The 18,100-nt window shown below is 40.9% G+C and overlaps 2 protein-coding genes across 3 annotated transcripts in view; one reads left to right on the forward strand and one right to left on the reverse strand.

Annotated features, from left to right (window-relative positions):
* The window catches only part of Pde7a (phosphodiesterase 7A), an 88,773-nt gene extending 71,387 nt beyond the window's left edge, over positions 1-17,386 (reverse strand). For both annotated transcript variants that reach the window (XR_006145142.1, XM_042665819.1), the window contains exon 1: positions 17,223-17,386. Coding sequence is in view for 1 of the 2 variants with exons in the window: in XM_042665819.1 (XP_042521753.1) it covers positions 17,223-17,360 (138 nt within the window). In the remaining variant the exon portion in view is untranslated. The remainder of the gene's footprint in view (positions 1-17,222) is intronic.
* Positions 16,866-17,822, forward strand: LOC122095480 (SR-related and CTD-associated factor 4-like). Its single transcript, XM_042665830.1, has 2 exons — positions 16,866-17,092; positions 17,545-17,822. Exons 1-2 carry the CDS (start codon positions 17,036-17,038, stop codon positions 17,761-17,763), a joined length of 276 nt encoding a protein of 91 aa, XP_042521764.1. The 5' UTR covers positions 16,866-17,035; the 3' UTR covers positions 17,764-17,822.
* Positions 17,823-18,100: the final 278 nt, after the last annotated feature.

Consider the following 18,100-nt stretch of genomic DNA (forward strand, 5'->3'; position numbering starts at 1 on the left):
GCAAAGTTAAAGACTTGTTAGCTGAAGAGCCCATTTGCCACTTACCTAACAGTAAGAAAAATTCAACAGCTCATGCAGTTCCCAATCAGCCATTTTCAATGTACTTTTCCAAACATATTTCTTCTTCCAAATTCTCAGCTATAGAAAAATCTATACCATCATCATCTTTTTACCATACACTGAAAATCTAGACTAGTAAAAATTTCATTCCAATGAAGATGAAAAGAATCATTACCAAATTCTATGCTGAAGATTAGTTCATATGTGTAGATTAAAAAAAAAAAACACTGAAACTGTTTAACAATAAACCAAGTCCCATTACCTACCTATTACAGAGACTTAAACTTACTAGGTAAAGATTTGTAGTTAAGAACAGAGCACCTTTTTATTGAAATTAGAGCAAAAATATTGGAAGTTTGCCACAAATGTAACAATATTAGTATAAAATATTTCAAAAACTGATTTAATGGGTCTGGGAAGGTGGCTCTGTGGTAGAGCGCTTGCCTTGCATGCTTGAGGCCCTGGGTTCGATTCCTCAGCACCACATAAGAAAAAAAAAGCTGGAAGTGGCGCTGTGGCTCAAGTGGTAGAGTGCTAGCCTTGAGCTAAGGGACAGCACCCAGGCCCAGAATTCAGACCCCACGACCAGACCCAAAAAAAAAAAACCTGATTTAATGGCTATGCTAAAAAGTCAACAAAAAACCAGGCAATAAACAGAAACAATTTATAGAAGATACATAGTAAGTAGTAAGCATATATTACAAGTTTAATGTCAACAAAAGTTCAAAAAGTAGAAACTAGAAAAATATTGACAAGGCAGTCACAGGCTGCTTATAAGTATAAATTGCTAACAGTTCTCTGGAAAATCTGACAATATTCTTATCTAATTACATTAGAAGATTTTTTTTTTTTTTTGGTCAGTAGTGGGGCTTGAACTCTGGGCTGGGGCGCTGTCCCTCAGCTCTTCAGCTCAAGGCAAGTGTACTACCACTTGAGCCACAGCACCACTTCCTAGAAAATGTTTTAAAAATAAGATTTACAGCAGGGCGCTGGTGGCTCACTCTTGTAATCCTAGCTATTCAGGAGGTTGAGATCTGAGGATCACGGTTCAAAGCTAGCCCAGGCAGGAAAGTCTGTGAGATTCTTATCTCCAATAAAGCACCAGAAAACTGGAAGTGTCACTGTAGCTCAAGTGGTAGAGTGCTAGCCTTGAGCTGAAGAGCTGAGGGACAGCACTCAGGCCCAGAGTTCAAGCCCCACGACTGACAAAAAATAAGACTTAGATTTAAAAATAATCATTGTACTATTTGTTTCTGTACAGAAAAAAATAGTGGTTAAAATTATTCTAACTTGTCAACATGGTTATTTCCAGGCAGTAGGACTATGGATGATGTTTCTTCTTTTTATTTTTGGTATGTTACATGTATTTTATAACAAGTATATATTAACTCTAGTCCAAAATAAATTCAAGTTACTTTTTAAAGTTCTGTTTAACAACTATCACCCAGTTCTTCTTATAGAGGCAAATAATAACCATTTGCTATTTCCACTCCAAAGGGACAGAGCTCCTATTCTAATTCTGGATTTGTACCTCCTACTCACCACACGTATCGGCCTCCACACCAGCACAGCTCAGTACAGCAGAGCACAGCACAGAGGAGCTCTGGTTAGAAAGAGATCTAAGTTCAAATCCTAGAAACACCACTTACAGCTGTGTGGCTGTGGGCCTCTTAGGTTTCTAAATCTCAGTGTATTCTTGAGTGAGATGTACATAAATTTAGAGATTAAGAGAGGTTCACAAAAGACAAGTCAGAAAGGGGGTAAAGACAAAGGAAGGATTATACAATGAAAATTACAAAGCATACAATCTGGAATTAATACGAAGGAAAGCTGTGATGGCCTAAATGAGACTAAAAGAGTACATTTCCCATCATCTTCTGTCCAGAGCCTTTACTGTATTGGACACTAAGATCCCAACAAGTGATTAGATGAAGCAGGTCCCCTGTTTCCTACCATATGCTCTATGGTGGCAGGGGTGCCAGGTGGGGTGGGGATGGACTCCATGTACAGCCAGACAAAGTAAGTTAGTAGTGTGTGCCATGAACATAACAAAACAATGTAAATAGTCACTTTCCTCTTATCATACATTGAAGATACTGATAAGTCAATATTTGACTGCAACCATTACAATGAAAAAATCATTATTAAATTCTTATGTGGAAGATAAATTCACACGTGGAAGGTTTTAAAATACTGAAAAAGTGAGACATGGTGGCTCACATCTGTATCCAACTTACTCAGGAGGCAGAAATTGAGTGGATCATAGCTGCAAGCCAATCCAGACTAAAGTAACAAGACAAAAAAGTTCAACAAAAAAGTTCAAAAAGCTAGGTATAGTTGCACATGCCTGTAATACTAGCTACAAAATGAGTCACCTAAGTAGGAGAAGCTCAGTCCAGGCCCTTCAGGGTAAAAAATTCAGATTCCTATCTGAAAAATAAAAAGTAAAAAGGGATGGAAGTGTTGTTTGCAGGGTAGATACCTGCCTGACAAGCGGCTGACCCTGAACTGAAAGCCCAGAACTATAAAATCTATAATAAAAGATAAGCCTGAGGGCTGGGAAGGTGGCTCAGTGGTAGAGTGCTTGCCTCCTATGCATGAGGCCCTAGGCTAGATTCCTCCATAAGCAGAAAAAGCTAGTGGTTCAAGTGGTAGAGTGCTAGCCTTGAGCTGAAGAGCTGAGGTATGACAGAACCCCGGTCCAGAGCGCAGGCCCCACAACCAACAAAAAAAATTTTTTTAAAGCCCGAAAGCTTTTTATGAAAAATAAATGTATTCCCATCATCTCATAATTAAAGAGACTTAACACTTAATAAAGGTTTGTTAGTACAGACAGAGTATCCCTGTATTGAAATTACAGTGAAAAATCAAATCTAAACATAAAGCAAATCAAGGTACAGTCATGAAATGAATGGAGGAAGAAGTGCTACTTTAAAATAGAAGGACCAAGGAAAGTATCTCCACAAAGATTAGCCCAGGTCTTGAATGGCTAGGAACCATGAGAAGATCATGAGTGTAAGGGAAGAGCCAAAGCAATGTGAAAGATGAGAATAAAGCTGGCATGTTCACAGACAGCAGAGGCTCCTGAAAACAAGGGGAAAATGCAGAGGTTAGCAGGGGCCAGAGGATTTGGACTTCACCATTAAAATCAGCAATTTCAATTTTATTTTAACTGGGATTAAAAGCAATTTCAATTTTATTTTAACTGGGATTAAAAACTAACAGATGTTGAAAACAAACTTTACAACTTGGGGTGGGGACGGGAAGGAGGGGTAGTAGTTGGGGAAGTAGGGAAGGAAGGGATGGTAGGGGAAAAACAAGGGAGGAGGCAACAATGCTTGATAGGAAATGTACTCAATGTAACCCCTCTGTACAGTATTTTTTGGCTCAGTGGTAGAGTGCTTGCCTCGCATGCATGAGGCCCTGGGTTCCATTTCTCACCACCACATAAGCAGAAAAGGCCAGACTAGTGGAGCTGTGGCTTAAGTGGTAGAGCGCTCGCCTTGAGCTGAAGAGTGTAAGGACAGAGCCCAGGCCCAGAGTTCAAGCCCCACGATGGCAAAAAAAAAATAGGAAAAGAAACTAACGGATGTTTTCAACACATTGAGAAAAATCTACCTTCATTGTATGAATCTCTTATCTGTGGAGATGGAATTCTAGTGCTAGGAGGCTACAGCAACAGGCCAAAACATGCTCTAAAAGAGATAGGACTGATAGCTCCAGAAGGGCAGAAATTAAAGCCCAGTTTCCAGGAAGGCTGATATCAACTCCTTTGAAATCAAGCACACAGAACTCACTTTTTAAAACCCTCCAGGTCTAAAAGCCAACACTCATCTTCACAAGCGATCCTAAGGAGAGCACTTACCAAAACATGTTACAATTATGTATTTACACTGTTCTTTTTTCCTCCTAGACCAAGCCCCAAGAATGAAAGCAGGAACAATCTTATTTATTTTTAAAAACGTAGCAGAATGTCTAGCACCAAAAAGCACCCAGTAAATGTCTGCTCATAAGAATTAATACAAAAATTAAAACAAAGTCTTTTGTATCCGTTCCTTGGCCTGCTTGCCGTAACACATTACTGTATACTGGGTGGCTTAGAACAACAGAAACTTAAGTTCACAGTTTTCTAGGGTAGAAGTCAAAATGAAAGTGCTGACAGGGTCATCTTCACTTTGAAGGCCTTAGAGGAAATATCCCTTGCATCTTCTTAGGTCCTGCATTCTTCCCAACAATCCTTGGCATTCACCCTAATCTCAGTCTCCAGGTTCACATGATGTTCATTCTTGTGTGTGTCAGAATCACTGTGAGTTCACAGACACCACTTATGGGTGTCTCTCCATCATTATCACCTATGACTTCTAATGTCATTACATCTAACTTGATTACATCTGCAAAGATACTTATTTAAATAAGGTCATATTCTTAAGTTTCTGTTGGACATGGATTTTTGATGAACACTAGTTTAACCCATCAAGCCATTCACCATCACAATGGAGTGATCATACCATTCTAAAAATGTTCACGTAAGGTTAAGCAGTCAAAATCAAACCTGTTCAACAGAAGGGTTTCTGTGCTATCTTCGGGAGTCTTTCAATTTCTCACTTTATTCATCTTTATGATCTCATTTAACTCAGTATACTTGCATTTCCTTTATTAGAGAAGCTGTGCATGTTTTTTCTGCATTTGTTTCTTATATATGCAGGTATCTTCTGACATTTAGCTACAAAGTTGAAAGTATTCAGTTTTTTAATCTAACATTTTTTCATTTTCATTTTAGAATAACTTAAAATATCCACAATGAAGAATTCACACAAAAAACAAAATGAAGACACATTTTAGATTACAAAAACTTCCACTTCTCACCACTTCATCATACAAAGTAAACATATAAGTGCCAGAGAGCTCCGTGTCATGAATATTACCAATTTAAGCCACCAAATGAAAAGGGATCCATTCCAAACAAATTTTAAAATCCAAGTGAGATTATTATTTTTTTTTTTTTGATGCTGGTACTGGGACTTGAACTCAGGGTCTAGGGGCTGTCTCTGAGCTTTTTTTTTTTTTTTGCTCAAGACTATTATTTGCTCATGAATAGCTCCTCCACTTCTAGTGTTTTAGTGGTTAACTGGAGATAAGAGTCTCACAGATTTTCCTGCCCAGGCTAGCTTTAAATCTTGATCCTGACCTCAGTCTCCTGAGTTGCTAGGATTATAGGTGTCAGCCATCAATATCCAATACATATTGCTTTGTCAGCCATCAATATCCAATACATATTGCTTTCGGATGAAAAGTTCTTCTTGTTACATTACATATAAGTCATATTTCAACAAATCAAATATTATCTTTCCAACTCGCTCATTGTTCTTTCAATGAGTTTGCTTTACCTCCAATAATATACATATATCATATATATAATATCTATTACTAGACACAAAGCAAACTCACTGTGTAAACACACACACACACACACACACACACATACACACACACACACACAGAGTTTTCTGGTGCCATCCTGGGACTTAAACTCAGGGCCTGGGCACTTTCCCTTAGCCTTTTTCTCAAGGCTAGGCTAGTGTTCTATCACTTGAAACACAGCTCCATTTCCACCTTTTTTTTGGTGGGGTGAGGAGGGAGGAGGGTGGTTAATTTGAGATAAGAGTGATGAACTTTCTTTCCTGCCTGAGATGGGTTTAAACCATGACCTATTATATTTTAATTAAAAGTAACTCAAATATTTTTAGAATTATTTGTACTTTTTCAAATAATCACTGGCGTGTAAACAGATACTTTGATGTATTAAATACTTGTCATTCATTGAAATAATGCTCCCTAAAAAGGATTACTACTTTAAGAAATCCTAGAAATCAATCCTATTATAAGGAAGCAGGAGATAGAGAACAACAACACATTGAAATTTGGCAGGGCTAAGTCTATAAAGACAATTTCTCCACTGTCTAATTGTGTGACCTTAGACAAGTCATCTTCTGAGCCTCAGCCACTAAATCTGTCACTTCTACTACTACTACTGTCACTCTACTACCATGTAGGTAGACAGGCAGTTTTGGAAGCTGAAGAAAGTTTGCAGCAACACCAAGTGGACAAAAGGGTTCAATAAGGCAGTTCAAGCTGGGTGCTGGTGGTTCATGCATGCAAGTCTAGCTACTCAGCAAGCTGAGGTCTAAGGATCAAGGTTTGAAATCAGCCCAGGCAGGAAAGTCTGTGAAACTCTTTTATCTCTGATTAACCACCAAAAAGCTGGTGGTACAGCTGTGAGCCCAAGTAGTAGAGCCTTGAGTTTAAAAAAAAAAAAAAAACAAAAAAAAAAACAGCTGGGAAGGTGGCTCAGTTGTAGAGCACTTGCCTGGCATGCATGAAGCCCTGGGTTCGACTCCTTAGCACCACATAAGCAAAAAGAAAAAAGCCGGAAGTGGCGCTGTGGCTCAAGTGGTAGAGTGCTAGCCTTGAGCTAAAGAGCTGAGGGACAGTGCCCAGGCCCAGAGTTCAGGCCCCACAACCAGACCCCCCACACCCAAAAAAAAAAAGCTCAGGGACAGTAAGTGCAAGCCCCAGGACTGGCACTAAATAAATAAATAAAGACAGTTCACAGTAAAGAATGAAAAGCATCTCACTTCCTTGAGCCTACCCTCCTTGCAAACTTGTTTAAGTCCTTGGAAGGACTGAAACTAACCAGAAAAAAGGGATGCCAGAGTTACACTGCCAGTTAGAAACAAACTGCGAACTTGAACAGCTGTGTTTCCATTCACAAGAGTTGGAGAAACAGTAGGCAAATAACAGCCACTCCAAAAAGGAAAGCCCACTCCCCTTCAATCTAATCAGATAACTTTCTCAAATAACTCATATTCCCTGAATGGAGAATTCCTACACCCTGATACAAGATAGTTGGGATAAGCACACAGTCTTGGGGAGGTTTGAAGAGAACGGCATTGTATGCCCAGAGTTCTCTCTACAGTACTGCCCACATGCTTCCTGAATAATACTGATCATTTTTTTAACCTGAAGTTCTGGTGATGTGCTTCTCTATACCCTTTCATTTCCATGTGACAAAGTTTTGCTGGCTAACTTTTATTTCCTAATACTGTCCCCAACCTTATCTTCCCCTAAGAATTGTTGCCCCTGTTAAAACTTTGCCTGATGCCTGACTTAGCCAAGAGACCTAAATCCCCACTCCACTGTGCAACAGTTGGCAAACTTCTATAAAAAGCCAAATAGTAAATAGTTTAGACTTTGGGGTCTCTTTACCATTGTCAGTTCTGTTGTTGCCCAAAAGCAATCATAGGCAAGAAAAAGAAAGGTTGAGAATGGATATATTTAAATTGTTTCTTCCAAGCATGAATATTCTGACTCCATTCCCCAAGAGGGCCTACAGAGAAGTATGGAGATCTAGGAATAAGAATTGAAAAAAATAAACAAGAAGAAGGGTCACATGCCTGTAATTCTACCATCACAAGGAGGTCTGAGGCAGGAAGATAGTTAAGAGGTCCACTTGGACTACAGAGGAAACATTTGTTTCAAAAACAAACAGGTTAAAAAAAAAATCCCTGAAAAAATGGATAAATGTTCAGCTAAAGAAAATGGAAAATATAATATTCAAGTAGAATACAGAAAAACAGTAGTTCGAAGATTATGTCAGGTCTATTTTTGTAGTCATGAGGATGGAGAGTTTCAGGGAGTTGATTATTAGGGTCTCAGTTTCCATCTGCACCATTTTCTACAACCATTAAGCAGGCAAAGCATACTGCTTTCCTTTACCTTCGCTCCTATCCCCTTCATTTTGCTCTTCTTGGCCACTTGGTAAAGAAAATCTGAATGCTCACACTTTTTGAAACTTATTGTATAGTACTTACTATCTTTAGCTCTGGGAAACTAAAAGAATACTTCAAAATATTCACAGGAAAAAAAGCTAAACACTGATACCAAATCTTTTTTCATGTTAAGGTGTCAGCAATTACAAAAATGGAAGGAGAATCAAATCCAGTTGCTATCTGATAGAGAATTAAAATAACTCTGATGATGGATCACTGTGCTTCATGAACACAACTCAGAAAAATGAGTGGGGCCTAGTGGGAAGTCTTCAGTTCAGAGGGAACACGTCCTTAAAGGGGCAGTGGATCAGTTCTCCACTCCCTCCTTTCCCAGCCATGAGATGCTTACCCTTCAAACCCAAACAGCAACTGGCCAACTGGTTGTGAACTGAGATCTCTAAAACTATGAGCTAAAATAAGCCATTTCTCTTGATCGGTTGCTTATCTTGGGTATCACTAACATTTTCCAAATTTCCTAAAGATAAATAAAAATGAATAAACTAAACAAAATCAGCCTCATCTGTATCACTGAATATACATTTCTGATAAAGTTTTAGTACTTTAGTTCACATTTGTTGTTTTGACTGTTGCCTGGTCATGACTGCATTGAATCCAGTCCAAATAAATGACACTACTGCTGAGATTCATGTACACAGATTTTAGCATTTAAAATTTTTTATTTTGTCCACAGAATTCAGAAGAACTAGCTGGGCACTAGTGACTTACACCTGTAATCCTAGCTAACCAGGAGGATGAGAACTGAGGATCACTGTTCAAAGCCAGACCAGGCAGGTAAGTCTGTGAGACTCTTACCACCAATAAACTATTCAGAAAAAACTGTTAATAGTTCTGTGTCTTAAGTGATAGAGTACCAGTCTTGAGCAAAAGGAGCTCAGTAACAGTGTGTAGGCCCAGAGTTCAAGCCTCAGGCGTGCCCGCCCGCCTCCCCCCCCAAAAAAACTTAAAATAAAGTACTTTTAATTCCCTTCTACTGTATTCATGAATTAACTTGTTCCTGAGAAATGATAACATGATTGAATATTTCCAAAGATAAAATACAGTCGAATATCTAGGGAAAGTAAAACAAAAAAGAGTTCAAACAACAAAAGAATTCAAAGAGAAAGGGAAAAATTTCTCACCATGTTGGAAATACTCTCAAAACAGAAACGAAAGTATTATTACTAGTACTGCAGAAACAGTACTGCATCTTTATTAAGCACCATTTGTCAAATGCTTATATGGTCCTGAGCTAGAGTTTGGTCATCCAAAATTCCAAGTACTGCAGATTTGCTTAAACTCAGTTATCCAATTTAAAATTCATTTAATCTTCCTCATATTCTGTCCTGCCTTGCCCTACCCAGGTCATCTTTTCCTTGTAGCCATTATCTTCTGAAAATGAACAGCCATCTTTACCAGCAGGTGGAGGCATAGAGCAGCAATCCAAAATTACTGCTGAAAGAAAATTATAAACAGGAGACACTTTCTGAAGCCAACCACATAATGAGTAGCACATACAGAGGACAGTGTGGACAGAAAACCACTGCCTATCTGCTCTGACCCCTGTATCAGCCTGTGTAGGAAGGTTTGTAAAGAGATAACTATATCAATTTGTAAAGAATACACATGTAAAAACTGATGCTGGAACAATTCACAATAACCAAGCTATACAAACAGCTCTAATAGCCCACAACAGATGAGTGAATCAATAAAATGTGGTATATATACAATGGAATTTTACTCACCCATTAGAAAGAATAATATTGGGTCATTTGCAAGAAATGAATGGACCTAGAACAAATCATGCTAAGTGAAGTTTTGTTTTCTCATCTGTGGAAGCTAGATCTAAAATATAACTGGACATGCTAACTTATACAGGATTCTAGGCATTCACACACTCACACCAATGGAGGATACCCTTCGGAGAGGAACACAAAGGTATAACTTCTCTGAACATTTAAAATAGTATTTATCAAAACAAACTCTAGGAAATGGAAACCTGGTTTGTTGTTATTGTTGGTGATGGTGTTTGTTTTTGCCTTAGATATTTTATTTTCTTTTAGAAAGGGTAAAGGGGGGGCACAGAAAGGCGGGAGGAAGGGTGGACAAATGCATTCATGCTATTCAGTATACACTACGTGGAAAATGACCTATGTAACTTGTGGGCAGAGATGGGAGGATGAAATGGGGAAAGTGAAGGAAGGGGTGACATTGTCCAAAAGAGAAATGCACTCATTACTTGACTTAAACTCCTCTGTACATCTTAATAATAAAATTAAATTTTAAAGAATAACATGAACTAAAGGAAAAAATTGATTTTGAATATTTGAAAGTCCTACAAATGAGTACAGGATATGAAAATAAAACTTTACAAAAGAAATAAAAATCACAAGACTTGAGACAGAATACACTCTTGCTTATTATAATTTTAAATGAACTCAGGGACAGTGCATTTACAATAATTGCAAACTACTTATATAAGCTAATATCTGGTCGTATACTGCAGAAAAAATACTATCGTTAATCTTGGTATTACAAAAGGACAATGCCTTTGAGAAAGTAAAAAAAATCATTTTTACCTCTTGAGCCAACCTAGTGATTTTAACGATTAAACATGAATGAAGGTATTTCATAAGTCATTTTGTACATAACAAAGAACCAAAGAAACAAATGTTCAACATTTGGAAAAATGCAATCTAGTATCTCTGTAATAATCACTAATGATCTATATGTTTTTTTTGTTTTTTTTTTTTTTGGGTCCGGTCATGGGGCCTGAACTCTGGGCCTGAGTGCTGTTCCTCAGCTCTTCAGCTCAAGGCTAGCGCTCTACCACTTGAGCCACAGCGCCACTTCCGGCTTTTTTCTTTTTGCTTATGTGGTGCTGAGGAATTGAACCCAGGGCCTCAGGCAAACAAGGCAAACGCTCTACCACTGAGCCACCTTCCCAGCCCTCTATATGCTTTCTCTGTCAATACAATGGTCATTAACTATATGTAGTTTTTAAATAAAACTGAACTAAAAAATTAGTAATTCCAGTCTCTCCTTCCCTCACTTCTCCTCACTTTTTTTCTGTCAATCTGATGCTTTACCCCTTGAGCCATATCTGCATTTCCAGCTTTTTGCTGGTTAATTAGAAATAAGAGTCTCTCAGATTTGTCTGCCTATCTTGTTTTGATCTATAATTTCCAGATCTAAGCCTCCTGAGTAACCAGGATTATAGATACAAGCCACCAGCACCTAGCTGCCAGTCACATTTCAAATGACCATGATCTACATATGGCTAGTTTCTACCATAGTGGGCACTGCAGAGATGCCGTCATTACAAAAGGTACTATGGAGCAGCACTGATCTGCACAGTACATTATTTTTATCTCCATAGGCCAACTTCTCTCTTCCTCCCACTACATTTGCCAACCTTCAATCTTCTTCTCAACCTTCAACAAACAGCATTAGTCCTCCCCCAAATCTATTCCAGAAAGTTAGGTTTTCCTTATAGTTGATCATACCCTGGTAACTCTAATGCTATCATTATTCCAAATGTAATCCTCCCTTCATCCCACCACATTCCTGAAAGCTTCTTGAAAGAAGAACCAACTTTTACCCAAATGCTCTTTATTGTTGGTTTTTCAGATTTTGGGGTGGGGAGGGGAGGGTAGTACTGGGTAAAATTCAAGAGCCTCTCCTCTAGCCCTTTTTGCTTTTCACATTTTTCAAATAGGGTCTCCATTTTTGCTCAGGCTAGCCTGATCCATAATCCTCCTGTTTACACTTCATGTATAGCTGGGATGAAACGTATATATCAAAATGCCCAACTTTTTACTGTTTGAGATGAGGGTCTTACAAACTTTTTGCCTGGCTAGATCAAACCAGAGTCCTTCCAAGTATGTAGGATTACAGGTGTAAGCCATCACTCTTGGCTCGTTTTATTTTGGGAGTGAGTCTTACTATATTGCCCAGGTTAGCCTCAAACCCACAATCCTCCTGCTTCCATCTCCCAAATTCTGGGATTACAGGCATGTAAAACTCTGCCAGCTCTAAAGGTAAAATTGTTCTTGTGTATTGCGGACTCTGATAAGCTTCCATATATTATGAGCACTGACGAACACAATTATAGACACAATGACCATAACTGGAAAATATCTGTGTATAGATAGGGTAACACATATAAAGGAAAAGTTAGTTAGAATGGTGGTAAAGTGGATTTTGTTTTTGATTTTTTTTTCCTTATCAGTGACAGAGTTGCAAATCAGGTCACATTTATTACACATCCAAGTGCTCTACCATTGAGCTACATCTCCAAGTGGTGACTGATTTTTGTTTGTTTCTTGCAGTACTGAAATTTGAACTTGGCCTCATACTTGACAGACTGGTGTTCCATCACTTGAGCCACTTAACCAGCTGTGTCTGCACTGGTTATTTTTTGAGATAGTGTCTCAGGACTGCCATCCTCTGTGCTTTCCTTCATCATTTGGAATGACAAATATATGCCTCTATGTCTAGTGACCAATCACAATAAATCTCACTAATATGCCCAGGTTGTCCTTCATCCCTTGATCCCTACTTCCCAAGCAGCTATGTAACAGGTTTGAGCCATCATGCACAGCTTGGGGATGTGATTCTTTACATTTTTTTTAAAACTCTAATACAAGTAGGCTATAGATATTTTGTGAGAAAATATTGGCGAAAGAGTTAATATTTTATGGTATAAAATGTCTTCTTCAAAGACAAGATTTTAAGCTGGGTGCTAGTGGCTCATGCCCATAATCCTAGCTACTCAGGAGGCTGAGATCTCAACCAGCCTATGTGGGAAAGTCCAAAAGACTTATCCCTAAATAGCCAGCGAAAAATAGAGGTGGAGGTGTGGCTTAAGTGGCAGAGGGTCAGCCTTGCGCAAAATAGCTAAGCAAGAGTTTGACAAGGCCTTGTGTTCAAGCCCCAGCCAGTACAAAATAATTTTTCATAGACAGATTCTAAATTAAGACAATTTATATTTTAATGATATTTTTTCTAAATTAAATCTTAAATTTATAGTCTGGATATTTGTTCCTTGGGTACAAAAAAATCTAACTGAAATAACCATGAAGTTTAGTAGTGCCCTGGCATTCCCACCAATGCATTAATCCAGCTTCCACAATTATTGAGCACCTATCCGTACAAAACACCAGTGGTGAACAAAACATACTTTCTGCCTTTGTAATATTCTTCTCAAAGACGAATTTAATTCTGAAAAGCAAAAATTTAAGTTCAGCTATCAACAATAGATATCCAAAAATGGAAAAAAAAAAAAAAACCCAAACCAGGATTCACTTATTACTCAAATAATTCAAGAAACTCCTAATAACCACTTAAAAAGGATGTATGATCTGATTTAAAACAAAAAGTCAATGCCTCATCCTAGTGTTCCATATAAATGAATTTTCTGGACAACTCAGATTTGTCCATTTAAGTTCCAACACTTAAACTGGCAAGAAAATCTGGGGGAAGGGGAATAACAAAATGCTGAAACAAGGACACAGGATGACCCATTGCAACAATGGTACCACAAGACACTGTTGGAAATGAACTTTACAACTTCTGGAGGGGAGGGGGGAGGGAATGGGAGAGGCAGGGGAAGAAAGGAATGGTAGGAGAGAAACAAAGGAGGGGGTAACAATGTTCGACAAGAAATGTACTCATTACCTCACTCATGTAACTGTAACCCCTCTGTACAGCATCTATACAATAAAATTTTTTTTTAAAATAGAAGGTGCTGGGAAGGTGGCTCAGTAGAGTGCTTGCCTTGCACGCATGAGGCCCTGGGTTCAAGTCCTCAGGACCACATAAGCAGAAAAAGCCGAAAGTGGCACTGTGGCTCAAGTGGTACAGCACTAGCCTTGAGCTGAGGGACAGCTCCCAGACCAGTTCAGGGCCCACCACCGACCAAAAACAAAAAACAAAATCTTCAACTTTTAAAAAGAGACTCTGGAGGGCATTATTTTGACTAATGATGATTGTGTTATACAACACTTAAGTCCCTAAATAAAATATCCCCAGGGTGACTTTTAAGTCTTACTGGCTTGGTTGTCTGTTTGTTTGTTTTTTTCCCCCCATCCCTGGCTTTGGCAGTCTGCTGTCAACTTTGGTTTGGTTTCTATCAGTGAGAACAGCCTGTAGCTGCCTCCAATTCCACTTCAGGTTTTCTGTTACTTAGACAATTAGTCTAAATCTCAAAGGTTTTGAGAGGATCTCTAATGCTATTTTGGATGTTCAACATCTTCTGCTTACTTTCTGGATCTGTTTGATATTACAAGTTCTAAACCAAATTTTGGATAACTGAGACACTGTTCTACTTTGATATTCTTACACTGATTTCATATTTAAAACTAATGCCAGTCAAAGGTGATTTCATTATCTATGCTAGCTTTGTACACAGTTTAAAACAGAAAAATTGTAATTAAAAAATAATTATTTAGTTTAGTTTGGGGGAGGAGGTATTCCCAAAGAGGGCTTGAACTCAGGGTTTAGGCATGGTCTTTTAGCTTTTTTACTCAACACTGGCACTTTACCACTTGAATAACAACTCCATATCTTCATTTTTGGTGGTTAATTAGAGATAAGAATCTCATGGACTTTTCTACTGGGGCTGTCTTTGAACATGATTACTCAGATCTCAATCTCTCTGAGAATTTAGGATTACACATGTAAGCCACTGGCACCAGCTATTTAATCTGGTTTTTTTGTTTGTTTTAAAGAGAAACGTTTATGACTACTAAATAAAATTACAGAATTACATACAGATTTATAATTACTGTACTTTTAGTCCTAGGAACTAAACATTCAACAGTAAAGAAAGCTTTTGATGAAAACAAATATTTATTTCATAGAGCTCTAAATAACTTCTCCATTTCCAAGAAGGTGTCCTTTATTCTATTACAAACTCCCATCTACTCTCCCAAAGAAGTCAATATCAACACACACTTTATTACCAAATGATACACAAAGCCTTAATATGCTCATCTCATTGACCTGGTAAGCTTATCATCATTGTAACACTAAATAATGTTGATCAAAAAATGTTAATTCAGGAAAATATCTGCCCTAAGTTTAAGAAGTTCTTGTATACTTACTTAGGGGTTTAGAAACTTAAAAGAGTTTAAGTGGGGGTGGGGTGGGGGAGGGATGGGAAGGGATGGGAAGGGGAAACAAAGGAGGAGGCTACAATGCTTGATTAAGAAATGTACTCATTATCTTGCCCATGTAATTGTAACCCCTCTGTACAGTATTTTCACAATAAAAAAAAAGTTTAAGTGGTAGTAAAATACAGAATAACATATAAGTATGGTGTATTTACCTTATACAGTGCAATCATATTTTCAAAATTCCATTACCCACTTAAATCTAGGAAATGAGTCAAGAAATAATGGAGCTTAAAGTTGGACTCTGTGGATTAATTAACACATCAGGTAAAACCCTTGGGATCAGCCTTGTTTTAAATCCCTTGGAATCTTCTCTTTCATTCATTTTTTCCTCAGGGAGCACAAAAACACTATACATATTTTATAATTCTATAAATATCAGCGACTGCCATTATTGTTCAGACCTAACTGGAAGTGTGAATTAGTTATGTGTCTTCTGATCTGAAAATGAAAAACAGTGTTTAGAAGTGAGAAAGTTACTACCATTAAAAACCTGTTCAGCAGTGCCTTAGTATCCTTTCAACATGAGAACCTAAAAAGGCTTTAAACAGCACTAAAAATGCAGATCACAGATCCATCCTTCAAAAGTAACAACATAGCATTGTTTGAAATACCACTTAATATTTTAATTATTTTCACAAGTCTACACAGATCCCATTAGCATGCCATCTTGCACTGTGAAAGTATGATTTTAAATAAAAAGAACTCAGAAACTCAAATAGAAGCTCTTGCTCTTTTTACAAACAATTTAGGCATAAAAAGAGTAAAAGACGAGTTATACATAGTGAACAACCATTATAAGTAAAATCTCTACAAGGTGCTGTCCATAACTTGCTCAAGACACTTGCAGTGTAACTGAGGAGAGAAAAATACGCTCCCATTAAAGCTATTAATATCAAGAGTATATTTGATTTGAAAAGTGTTTGGGGATGTAGCTCCATGGTAGATCACTTACCTAGCATACACAAAGCCCCGGATTACAACTGCAGCCCCACAAATGATAGAAGTGGTCCTGAGTTCTGGCATGGTGTGGCTCATGGCTTATACCTATAGTCCCGCTACTCAGGAGGCTGAGGCAGGAAGATCAGAAATTCAAGGATAGCCTGGGTAACTCAGCAGAAGCCTAATCTTAAAATTAAAATTAATGTGGCCCAGTGATAGAGCCTTGTCTAGTATACTCCAGGCCCCGAATGAGACTGAGGCATGCTACAGACCCCATTAACACCCCTCTTCCCAAAGTCAGAACTTCTGGCAGCAGGCGAAAAAGTACATTCAGTTCATATGCAAACAAAGAAAAATTCATTTTTGCTTCTCTACTACAAATCTGGCTGACAATCAAGATGAGAAAACTATGGATTTGGACCAAGGGCATCATCATGGGGGGAAAAAAAACAACAGAAATTCTCAGGAGCAATTGGTATTGGACCACTGAAGCAAAGTCTTCTGTGAGTGCCCATCAGTGGTTTCTCTCCTAAAACCTTATAAATTTGAAATCAGAAGCCATGTGTGGCTATCAACTTTGCAATGCAGCCTTGGTCCACTGCTTAAGGCCCATCTGCAGAAACGCAGGAGTGGGAGAAGACGACAACGGGACCTCTGGGCCTATTGTTCTGCAAACCTGCAGGACCAACAGAGCTCCACGGGGCGCGCGGGAGCTGGTGCCGAGGGCGCGAGCCCCGCACAGGTGTGAGCGTGGTATACGGGGGGGGGGGGGGGGGGGGGAGGAAGGATGGGGAGGGTCGTGCAGATGGGTGTCGGGGGGGGGGGGGAAACAGGTGTGCTCCACATCTTAGCTTAAGAAAAGGGCCCAACTTCCCGACCGCGATGTGGAGAAGGCGGTGGCGGCGGACAAAGTCATTCCAGAGGCGTAAACGGCTGGGCACCGAGTGCCGGGCCTGGGGAGGGTCTCAAGGGTTTCCACCGGACTAGCGGGGTAAGAAGAGGCCTGAGGACCGAGGGTGCACTGCCACAAGGATGAAGAGGCTGTCGGATCGAGGAACCAACCCCAACCTCCCCCGAACAATAGACAAGGTTGGGGCTAGCTGGGGTGCGCGGCAAAGGCTGGGGAGCCACGGAGGTGAAGCTGGGTGGGCGGAGGGAAACAAAAGAGACACCCCCCCCCATGTGGGGCTCCCTCCCGGGGTGGGTTGGCGGCGATTACCTGCGAGAGCTGCCGGGGATTGGGACAGCCGAAGAGCGCGGAGCTGGAGCTGAAGCTGATGGCCCCTCGGCGGCTGAGGACGTGCTGGGGGACCGGCCTGTCCAGGGGCAGCACCGGCAGCTGGTAGCATACTTCCATTGAATACGCCCGCCCTGCCTCCGCCCGGCGCCCGCCCTGCCGCGGCCGCCAGCCCCTGCACCGGGAGGGGGCCGCGGCTCGGGGACACCGGGCCCAGGCCGGGGCAGGGCGGGCGGGCGCCGACCCCGAGCCGGGAAGCCGCGTTCGAGTCTGCTCGACCCCAACCCTCTGCCTCGGTTCCCAGCGGGAAGACGCAGCCGCGGCCGCGGCGCCTGGGACCAAGATACGTGCACGCCCGGCTCCGGAGCGAGCAGGACCGGCTGCAAGCGGGGCAACGCCGGCTAAGTCGGAGAAGGGAGCCCCGCCACCCCCGGCGCTCCTCGGGCGGGAGGCGCGGCTCTGGAGACCTCCGAGCAGCCGTGGAGCACGAACCGAGCGAAGCGTTGCAGGCAAGGACGGCTGAAGGCAGCGGCCAGCTCCCGGGCGCGCGGGATCAGCGACCAGCTCGGGCCGCCGCCGCCGCCGCCGGAGCCCTGCCCCTCCCCTCCTTCCCTCCCTCCCCTCCCCGCCCCTCCCCGGAGCCTGACTTCACTCCGCCGCCCGCGCGAGCCTAGCGTAATTCACACTTTGCAGCCGCGGACCCTGCGCCAACCACGGCCGCCGCCACTTTGACGTCACGACGCCGCGCCACAGGCCCAGCGCCCCGCGCCGCCGCAGCGCCTGAGGAGACGCGCTCACCGCGAGGGCGCCGACGACCTTCGCCGCAGCCCCGCGTCGGGTCCCGGTCCCCGCGCGCCACA

Source organism: Dipodomys spectabilis, unplaced genomic scaffold (assembly GCF_019054845.1).
Source record: "Dipodomys spectabilis isolate Male_0828 unplaced genomic scaffold, ASM1905484v1 ptg000015l, whole genome shotgun sequence".
NCBI classification, from domain to species: Eukaryota; Metazoa; Chordata; class Mammalia; order Rodentia; family Heteromyidae; genus Dipodomys; species Dipodomys spectabilis.

What these genes read in the sequence shown, in the direction of transcription:
- LOC122095480 (XM_042665830.1), top strand. Translation starts at nt 17,036, where the DNA reads ATGAAGAGGCTGTCGGATCGAGGAACCAACCCCAACCTCCCCCGAACA. An exon ending in TCCCCCGAACAATAGACAAG is followed by an intron (nt 17,093 to 17,544) that starts GTTGGGGCTAGC and finishes CTCGGTTCCCAG; the next exon opens with CGGGAAGACGCAGCCGCGGC.